The 10,611-nt window shown below is 38.9% G+C and overlaps 1 protein-coding gene across 1 annotated transcript in view; it reads right to left on the bottom strand.

Moving 5' to 3' along the window:
• Positions 1–10,611, bottom strand: part of brinp2 (BMP/retinoic acid inducible neural specific 2) — a 302,755-nt gene continuing 292,144 nt past the window's right edge. The window contains exon 9 of the mRNA XM_087850672.1: positions 1–9,060. Coding sequence (XP_087706798.1) covers positions 8,239–9,060 — 822 coding nt within the window. The 3' untranslated portion in view covers positions 1–8,238. The remainder of the gene's footprint in view (positions 9,061–10,611) is intronic.

Genomic DNA, 10,611 nt, shown 5'->3' with positions numbered 1-10,611 from the left:
AAGAAGAGAATATGAAGCAGCCTTTATTTACCTCAAAGCCAACAGCAAAGTTTCCATTTAACTTTTTACATTTTTAATACATATTCCAAGCTACTGTTAGACTTATCTTAGAAACTTGGTGCGATGAGATAGTGTTGAAGCCATCTCTCTAGTCTCACGTGACATTACAGAAGAAAAGGGCACAATGTGACGGTATAATTATATAAATGCCAGTCAAATCGTAAATGGTGGAAATTATGATGAAAGTATGACATTTCTGTCACATTTCTTTGTTCATGTAGTCTTTTGTAGAACCTCTGTCTGTCTGTCTTTTCCCTTCTACATATCTGTATTCATCTGCTTTTTTTTGTTTCTTTAATTGAACACTGTTCAAATTTGCCATCTCTGCCTAGCATAAAACTGTGGTGTATTATTTTTCTGAATTTCCAATTTTCTTTTCCTTCTAGCTGTATTATTCCAAACTTTGAAAATGTTTAATCTCTAGGACTATGTTCTCTTTTTCGTGTAATATTATCAAAAATGAGAAACCTTTTTCTCTGAGAACGACGCTACACATTAGTTCATACATTTCTTACCTCTAGGCTGGACTGTTACAACTCTGTATTATCAGGTTGTCCTAATTTCCCGGTACAAAGTACCGCAGTAGGAATGGGACTCCCTCTGGTCACACTTCAGTGGCTTCCTGTTAAATCCAGAATTTAACGTGAAATCCTTCTCTCGTACACTCAAGTCCTAACTGATCAGAGCCTATCATCTCTTAAGACCGACAGTTATCCTGATAGAGCACATCACTCTCAGGCTTTCAGGCTTATTTCCCAGAGTATCTACTTTTTTATTGTATAGTTTTTCACTTCAGTTTTTTCAGCGTTTAGTCTTTTTTTAATTACTATAATATGGAGGGCATACGTCAGAGGCAAGATTTACAAAAATTAGTACAGGTATTACAATAAAAACACAGGCGTTTTTGAAAGCAGTTGACTCACCCTTTTGTAGACATCCAAAGTCCCAATAAACACATCCATCAATGTCTCAACAGGAACGTGTAATGCAATTTTTACCAAAGTAATACATATCAAAGCTAGGGATATTTCCTCTATTATTATTTAATTTTAGTTAGTTCTCCAAGTTTACAAAATCGTTTCAGTTCAATTTAACACTATACTAAAAAAATTAATAGTGAATATTTCAATGAGAAACTGAAATATTCAACTTTAATAATAATAATTAGGGATACACCGATACCGATGCTGGTATCGGGTATCGGGGCCGATACTGTAAAATGTGTGTGTACTCATACTCGTAAAAGTTAACCGATACCATGAACCGATACCAACTTATTTCATTAATCAGAGGGTGGCTTGTCATTTCTGTTGTAGTTTTTTAGATTGGCCACTAGGGGGAGTGAGACTGGCGACTCCAGATAAAAAAGAAACTGGAGGCTGCTGTAGCTAGGCTAAACAAAATGTCAGCAGTGTGGAACAGCCAACTTTAACTCAGGTTTTGGAAAAGCGATGAAAAATGTCAAGAGAAAATCCACGGGCAGTTAAAATAACAGAGGCTCGACTCATTTTATCGCTCTGGATGACCAGCCAATGCCGGTCGTGGAAAACATAGGATTGCACCGTCTTCTCAGCATACTCGAGCTGCGATATGAAATTCCCAACCGCCCACACATCAGGGAGATAATGGTGCCAAAACTTTCTGAAGAGGTGTGTGCGCGATGTCAGTCCTTGGTTTAACGGCACAGTGGACTGATGAGGAGTATGTTCGTCAATGCCAAATACTTTCGTTATTTTGTTTGTTTGTTTACAATATGGACACTGCAATAATTTAAAAGTTTATTTTATTCGCAAACCTAATTTGTATTTATTTTATTCCAAATAGAAGTATCGGTTTTTGTACTCTGTATTGGCAAGTACTCAGATCCAAGTATCGGTATCGTATCGGTTTGAAAAAATTGGTATCGTTGCATCCCTAATAATGATGATAATTCACCTTTAAGAACAAGATTTGGAGGCTCAATGGACGCTCTATTTCAGAGATACAAGTGAATCAAAACAATCAAATTTCTTATAAACACCTAGAGTAAAGCAAACCTGAAGCTTTTCAGGCCATCTGTGTTCTGTCATCAATGGATAGTAGCCCATTTTTCCTGACTGATTATTCTGGTTGTTGAACAGGAAACATGAAAATACCAATTACGAATTTAAGAATGTAGGACTATAACGTTTTAAAAATGTTTTACCCTCTTTGTATTAGATTGTATTTTGTATTAGATGTCTAGTTCAGTCAGACCTCTTCATACTTCACTTCAACATTTTCGTAGTGAATCTCACCAATATGTGTTGGAAAAGCTAAAGACAGTCTTATCTGTATAATACTTTATTGCTAATATGTTACTTCTTAATCAACACAAAAAGGTCCTCAAAGCGATAAACCACTTTGTTATTACTTAAGTAGCAATATGTCTATTAGATTCAATTTCTACTTTTGCAACAACAACAAACAAATCCTCAAGTGCCAAACTGCATTATATTTCTTCACGTCAATATATGGGCCGCAAGTAGGGGTGATGTGAGTCAAGGTGGTCCCCGGGCCGTGAGTTTGAGACCCCCGTCTTAAAGCCTGGAGGACCTTTAATTCCCTACTTCTAAAGTCACATAAACTGAAGTTATTGTTCTCAGCCTTAAAAATCTTTTAAAAGCTTGGTGACAAACCACATACTTACTCTGGATGGCATTACCTTAACCACCAGTAACGCTTTGAGAAATCTTGGAGTCATTTTTGACCAACTTCCTAAAAAGCCTTCACTTGATCCAGCATGTTGCAGTGATGACAGGGACTAGAAAGAAACCATATTTCTCCCAAATTATCTTCCTTTGATTGGTTCCCAGTTAAACCCAGAGTGGAAGAATTCTTCTCTTCACATACAACGTCTTGAATAAACCGGCCTGATCACATCTTAAATTAGTCACTAAGTCATAGTACTATATCACCCTGATAGGCCATTTCACTCTCAAACTGCTAGCCTGCTTGTGGTTCCTAACATAATTAAAACTAGGATGGGGACAGAGCTTTAGGTTTTCAGGCCTCTCATTGGAAGACTGACACCCTCTACACATTTAAGATTTGCCTTAAAACGTTCGTTTTTGATAAAGCTGATAGTTAGGGCTGTCGTAGAATTCTGGGGGCTTCCGATGATGCGCTGAGCATTTCTTTTTCTCTGACCTCTTTTCACTTTCTGTGTGTTTATACACCACTTTGCATTTAATCAGTTATTATTTAACTCTGGGCTCTCTTCTACACTTTGTCCTTTGTACTGTACCTCTCTGCTCTCTTCTTCTCCCCTCAGGCCCAACTTATTGCAACAGATGTCTGACCCTCCCTAAGCCTGGTTATGCCGGAGGTTTCTTCCTGTTAAAAAGGTATGTTTTTTCTTCCCACTGTCACCAAGTGCTTCCTCACAGGGGATTGTCTGATTGTTGGGGTTTTGTCTGTATTATTCTAAGGTTTTACCTTATAATACAAAGTGCTTTTAGATGACTATTGTTGTGATTTACCAGTATATGAATAAAACTGAAATGAATTTAATCAATCTGGGATGGGTAAAAGGGACATTTTCAAATCATCTTGTAACCGGAAGGTTGCCCGTTTGATCCCCAGCTCTGTCTGTCTTGGTCGTTGTGTCCTTGGGCAAGACACTTCACCTACCGCCTACTGGTGTTGGCCAGAAGGGCGCGATACGGCAGCCTCGCTTCTGTCAGTCTGCCCCAGGGCAGCTGTGGCTACAACTGTAGCTGCCTCCACCAGTGTGTGCAATTGAGAGTGAATGAATAGTGGAATTGTAATGTAAAGCGTTTTGAGGGTCTTGAAAAGCGCTATATAAATGCAATCCATTATTATTAGTAGTAGTATTACGTTATAGACCAAACTGCAGACTCTGCAATCCTCAGAGAATGTTGCAGAAAACCCAAGAGTTACATTTCAGAGTCTACAGGCATCAGTTAGCATGTTAAATGTTACAGTTCATGACAGTATAATTAGAAAAAGATGCAACAAATATGACTGATGTGGAAAGGTTACCCAAAAAAAGCTTCTTATCTCTAAAAATAACATGGCAGCCTGGTGTTGGAAAGGTTTGGAAAGGTGTTGAAGAAACCACTTCTGGAACAATGTCCCTTGGATGGATGAGACCGAAGTCAAAATGTTTGTTGATAATGCACAGCTCCAAGTTTGTACTAATGTGTTGTGTTTGATTTTTGTCAAATGCCTTATACCAGCTGTCAGTGGTGGAGGGGTGAGCTGGGGCTGTTTCACAGCTATAGGACCTGGATACCCTGCAGTCATTGAGTTGGCATCAACTCCTTTGTATACCATTAATATTCAAGCATTCGTAGTGTTCTAGAATCAAATGTACAGCCATCTATCCATAGCTTTGCTGACATTGGGTCATGCAACTGGACAATGATCCCAAACACACCAACAAATCTTCAACATATTGGTTGAAAATTCATTAACAGTCTAATTTCTCTGCAATCTTCCACTTACTCGTGTTTTCTTATATTTGCAATGAGTTTCCTAACCTTTAGCTGACAGATGTGGTTGCCATTGTCTTCCAGCTGTTTTTCTTCACCCTCTCCATTATCAACCTGTTTCATGAATCCAATGATAATTTCCTCTGTGAGAACATTTCTATTCACATATTAGTGAATAAGGGTCTGTGTTAGTAGTATGTTTTAAAATATTGAGTGCTTCCATTTAACTGTAGTTATAGTAGCATATTTGTTTGCATGAACTGTGGACAGTGACTGAAAGAACAGCATCACCAAGTGAAATTACACACCTGCAGACTCAATAGATATTTACTTTTGAAATAGCAACAATTTTGGAGAAAATACAATAGAAATTCCTTCATCACTAGTTTTATAGCATCACCCGGTAAAAATATAGTAATGTTCTAAATTGAATGAATTGAACCATACTAACAGAATGTTACTGTAAAATGCACATTTTTATCTTTCACTCTTGTCTCTAACTTCCCATAAATGAGCCTCTGAGGCAGGGCGTTTAATGCAGTTAATCCTGTTCTTAATTTTTAATTTTTTCTTGTAAAACCAAAAGGTTAGAGTTAGATCAGATTAACCTGTTCTGTTTGGCTTTGACTGGCTTCTTTCCAGTCGCTGTAATTGGTTGTTACATGCAGGCAACAGCTGACTAAATATGTAAAAAGGGTATAAGACTGTACTATAAGATTAGTGCACAAACTAGCAACAATAATTTTAAAGTCTAACAACATCACTTAGTTGCTGATAATTTACTTGGCTTTGAGACTGAGATATTTGACCTGTTACCGCTTCTTCCTTTTGCCTCCCTGTAGATGCACAAGAATTCTCCTCTTCATTTGAAAAATTGATCCACAGAAAATGCATTACCTGCCTTTAACTTAGTTGGAAACTGCAGCATGGTGACCTGATTTATAATTCCACCGTCAAAAGCTGCAAATATTATCAAACATGTTGAAAAAGTCTAAATGTTTATGCAAGGCTGGTTTCTAACCAGCATATCTGGCATAAAAACAGTTGCAAATTAGTCAAATGGTTTCAGTGAGGACATGAAAACAAAATAAATGACTGAATTTGTTTTGGTTCTTTTTGATTCGTTTCCCATTTTTCCAGGTTCATAATTCTGCCTGGCACCCATTAGGTGGACCGGAAACAGAAACAACTAATATAGCGTATGCAATAGTGATAGTGTGACACATGTACTTAACAAGAAATTACTTAACAACAGATCTGTTACACTAACACTGTTGTTCCTAGAGTATTTAAAAGTAGAATGGGAGGCAGAGCCTTCAGTTTTCAGGCCCCTCTTCTGTGGAACCAGCTTCCAGTTTGGATTCGGGAGACAGACACTATCTCTACTTTTAAGATTAGGCTTCAAACTTTCCTTTTTGCTAAAGCATATAGTTAGGGCTGGACCAGGTGACCCTGAATCCTCCCTTAGTTATGCTGCAATAGACGTAGGCTGCCGGGGGATTCCCATGATGCATTGAGTTTTTCCTTTCCAGTCACCTTTCTCACTCACTATGTGTTAATAGACCTCTCTGTATTGAATCATATCTGTTATTAACCTCTGTCTCTCTTCCACAGCATGTCTTTATCCTGTCTTCCTTCTCTCACCCCAACCGGTCGCAGCAGATGGCCCCGCCCCTCCCTGAGCCTGGTTCTGCCGGAGGTTTCTTCCTGTTAAAAGGGAGTTTTTCCTTCCCACTGTCAAAGTGCTTGCTCATAGGGGGTCATATGATTGTTGGGTTTTTCTCTGTATCTATGAAGCACCTTGAGGTGACTTTTGTTGTGATTTGGCGCTATATAAATAAAATTGAATTGAATTGAATTGAATTGAATTACACTAGAACAATGAACAGCTAGTGGTGGTAAGATGAGACGGTCTTGTGTCACCCCCTCCTCTTACTACCACTATTCCTGTAGCTCTGACCACATCCGCCACCATCATTGCACTTTTCCATGACACCATCTTCACAGCTAATCTTATCAATATGTCTTTGAATTGACCAAAGACGACGTTATAACATGCAGGCAAAGAGGTAATATGGCAATAATGCTATATAACAGAAAAAAGTTTTGTAAACAAGGAAAAGGCTCTCAGATAGATAAATCACTTTGTTTTTACTTAAGCAAGCTGAGCACAGAAGAACTGTTGATAATGACATACAAGGTTTTCTAACTTTCAGTGAGAAATTAGTGAAGCAAATGTAAAATCATATCAAGTATCATCCTGGTTAAGTTTGTACCATCACCGCCCCGCAGAAACCTTGTTACTCCAGTTGCCGTGGTAACTGCAGCTCACATTGGACCCATATGTCACAAAAAAAAAGTTTCATAGACCTGAGACTAACCGAACCACTGAAAACCTTTTAAAACCATAAATTCAACCATATTCTATTATTTACTGAAAGTTTATCTCATTGGAGGATTTTGCAGAACAATTACATTATGCATGTACTGGTGTGCACTGTGAATGGTGATTCAAAAGTTTCACAACACCAAATCAAAACAAGTACCTGCAGAACGAGTGACTGGCATTTACATGAAAAAGCTACATTACCACGTACTCTGGAGAATGCGTCTGTTGTTCTGTCTTGGTAGAAATATTGAAATATAAAAAGCAATACAACCTTCGCAGGGAAACCAAACACGGAAACTAAATGTGCTTCTTACCTTAACATTGACTCTCCATATAAGGCATGAGTTTGTTTTGTTATAAACATTTTTTTGGTCTTTGAACTCAGTTATCTAAAAAGCAATGTGCACTTGTCCACAACCTGGGTTAGATGGAGCGTTATTTACAGCGCTATATCCGCAGACCTTTTTGTTACCACATCTGAAGGTTCCATTATGAATTATTTCAGCTCAAAAGTGAAAGAATAATAACTCAACATTTACGATAGTTTGCCATTCAAATTGCCAATGTGTTACCTTCTTTTGGTACAGACAAGCCACCAAGGACAGAACATCACTAACAGGCTTCTCACTCAGATGTTAAGCATAGATACAAGTTTTCAAATGCCAGATAAAATGGAAGGTAGGGTTTAAAAAGAAATATTCAAAGACAGTGACAGGGTTCAAGGTTATCAAATTTTAAACTGTTAAGCATAACATAACAACTCATTCACCACATATATATAATTATCCCATTTTCCCTTCCCTCAAGATTGTTCTGTAGCCAAAGAAAATAGGGTTAGAAAAGGGGAAATCCTCTTCCGCTAATTTTTTGAAGACCTCTGAAGAGTTCCTCTTATAAGAAAACCGCGTTTGTCTTTGCAAGGCAGGTGTCTTATGTGTGTTCTTCTTTTTATTGTTCCAAATCACAAAAACTTGTCAGTGAAAGAAACCTTTTTAGCCTTGTCCAGTTACGCAGTTTGCAGGGCAGTAATAGCAAAAGTGAACCTCCGGGCGGGTTCAGTACAGCCTCCTAAACAGAGTCAAAGTGTCCCTTGTTCTCCGAAAAGTCAAGGACATGATGCTGTTTGTCAAAGGTAAAACACCAGAAAACCAACTGAGAGTGACCATAAAAAGGCCAAGCATTCAACCTTCTTCAGAGTACGTTAATCCAGATGATTCGGGTCCAAAGGCCATCTCAGTAGGGTCGTCCCTGAAGTAGCAATTCCTCTTTCTATGAACAGCATCATTCCTGAACCTGGCGATTGTGCTAAACTAGCTAGCTACAGAGCTGGGCCAGCTCAGGTTCAGGTGAAGCATTGGGAAGCTTGGAGTTGAAGATCTGCAGAGAGTCCTTGATTCGTGCCACCTCTCCGGCTGACAGCTTGAGGCGGTGGCGCAGGAGACAAGAAAACAGATCTAATGGCTGTGGTGCTGGTGGAGATAGCCGATTAATCCGGTCTCTCATCTCCAGTAACATCAGAAAGGCGGCGTCCTGCGTACCCTGTGTGTAGGGGTAGTCCAACTGGAGAATCAGATCCTTGATGCCCTCAGGGTCAAAGTGCATGCTGTATCCGAACACCTTCAGCGTGTTGATCTTCATGTAGCCCAGGTTGGAGGTCTGATCATCCAAGTCCAATGGCTCATAGAAGAGAGTTTCATTCACTGTGGGATCATCCGTGACTATGCGGCTTCTCAGGTAGATGTGCACTGTTTCAAAAAAGGATTTCCACTTGCTGCCCAGAGACAGAGTCCAGTTGTAACACTGTGCAGTGGTGACGCTGTCCAGTCGAGTTCTCTCCCAGTTAGAGAAGTCAGGCTGGTTCACTGGCATGAACCAGCTCTCTGAGTGACTTCCCCCAAAAGGATTCACATAGACAGCAGGCACGGGTTCCAGTGTTGAATTTTTAGTTGAGCATATCTGAAAAGAAATGCCCATTAGCATGTGGATGAGGTTGGACTTGTTTTTGTTACTCTTGAGCGTTAGTAGCATCCTCTTCCTCCAGGCAGGATTGAACCAACTTCCCAGGCGGACGTCATTGCTGATGTAGATGGCATGGACCTCTATCCTGCTGTCCAGTCGCTGAAGCAGGTACTTTACCTGAAGAGGGATTAACAAACCGTGAGGCTGCAGTCAATGCAATAAGCAGATAGATCATTAATGCACTGGTTCTCAAACTGAGCTATTACCAAATTTTAAATTTCAACTACCACCTTTGCCAGAATTTATAAATCTCATCAAGAGCCACAATGGATGTTTTACAACTTTAGTTTACAAATGCTGAAAACCCCTTTAAAATGTCTGTGAAGGTTCTCAGTCATCCAGGTCATCGTAGTCTAAGGCGCTTGGAAAGAAAAGCGTCTGGACTTCTTTAAGTTTTCTCGAAGACGTTTCACCTCTCATCCGAGAAAGTCTGCCATCTATAATCCAGTTTTGAGATCCCTTCCTAGACGCCTTAACACCCACTCACATCCTGGCCCATTTGGCCTCAATAAATCACATGATAGGGTTGGGTTCACCCGAAACATTGGCTGATTGTGACCCACACCCGTTTTCACACCATGGCTCGTGTGATTAGGTAGAGGATCAATAGGGGGTCCATGACCCTCTTGGGGACACTCCCATAGGGCTTAAAATTTGGGACTCTCCACCAATTGCTTTTAGAACTGAAGAAGCTTCTCAGATGAAACTTAAAGAAGTCCAGACGCTTTTTTCTTTCCAAGCTCCTTAGACCCCTTGTAAAACTTTTAATGATTTTTAAAGACATTTTAATAAAAAGCAAAAATTAGACATTCTGATTAGGCATTGGCATTATAAAATTTGATTATTTAACTATAATAAATAAATAATAAATAAATTTGTTTAATATAAGTTATTTTTATTATAGTAAAGAGCAGTAAAAGGGAACTATTGTAAAGAAAAAATGTAAAGGCATACCTTGAAAAAGAGTCACTATAAAGCTCAGAAGGCCACTTTGAATCCTACCTGGGTTTGCACAAATTAATCAGACTGAAAGTATTTTGATAAATAAAGCTTCAAATATCATAAGAATTTAAAAATGGCCACTTTCAATTTAATTTTGACTAAGGTCCAGCTGTAGGTCATGTATGCTGATAAGTCAGCAGCATTGTTGGTGAAAGCAAATAGATCTGTCCACACATTGTGGAAATCTCTACTTTCCTGGTTTTTGGAATCCATAGCTAGAGGGGCTAAAGATGACCTATTTGCTTCCACATCTTTGCTAGCCGTTGCTATTGAGGTTCAGCAAATTAAGAGGACAATTTTCATATTTATCAAGTTTTTTGTCAAAGCCAAAGGAAGACACTCAAGCAGGTCTAAAGAGCCACAATTTGAAGGCTTGTGAACTAGGATTAGAGTTAAGGCAGAGGTTCAACAGTGACAACTTAAAAAATAACTGCTGTGGTGATTTATTAAAAAAGCATACTATGAGTTTTTGCTCATACTGTATTCCTTTTTGAACAAAAAAACTGTACATGACTAAAATTTGTACTGTTATGTAAATCTTGTATGTTCAGTATAAAGATTCAACACAAAAACAATTTAACAATTGATGGCATGTGAGCCCTTTGAGGCACTGTTTGTTTAATTTGTCCCACAGAGCTTTGAGAACCAGTGGAATACATAATTGAG

Source organism: Neolamprologus brichardi, chromosome 14 (assembly GCF_056152115.1).
Source record: "Neolamprologus brichardi isolate AB-2024 chromosome 14, ASM5615211v1, whole genome shotgun sequence".
In the NCBI taxonomy this organism is placed as follows: Eukaryota; Metazoa; Chordata; class Actinopteri; order Cichliformes; family Cichlidae; genus Neolamprologus; species Neolamprologus brichardi.
This window is presented reverse-complemented; position numbering and strand designations above follow the sequence as displayed.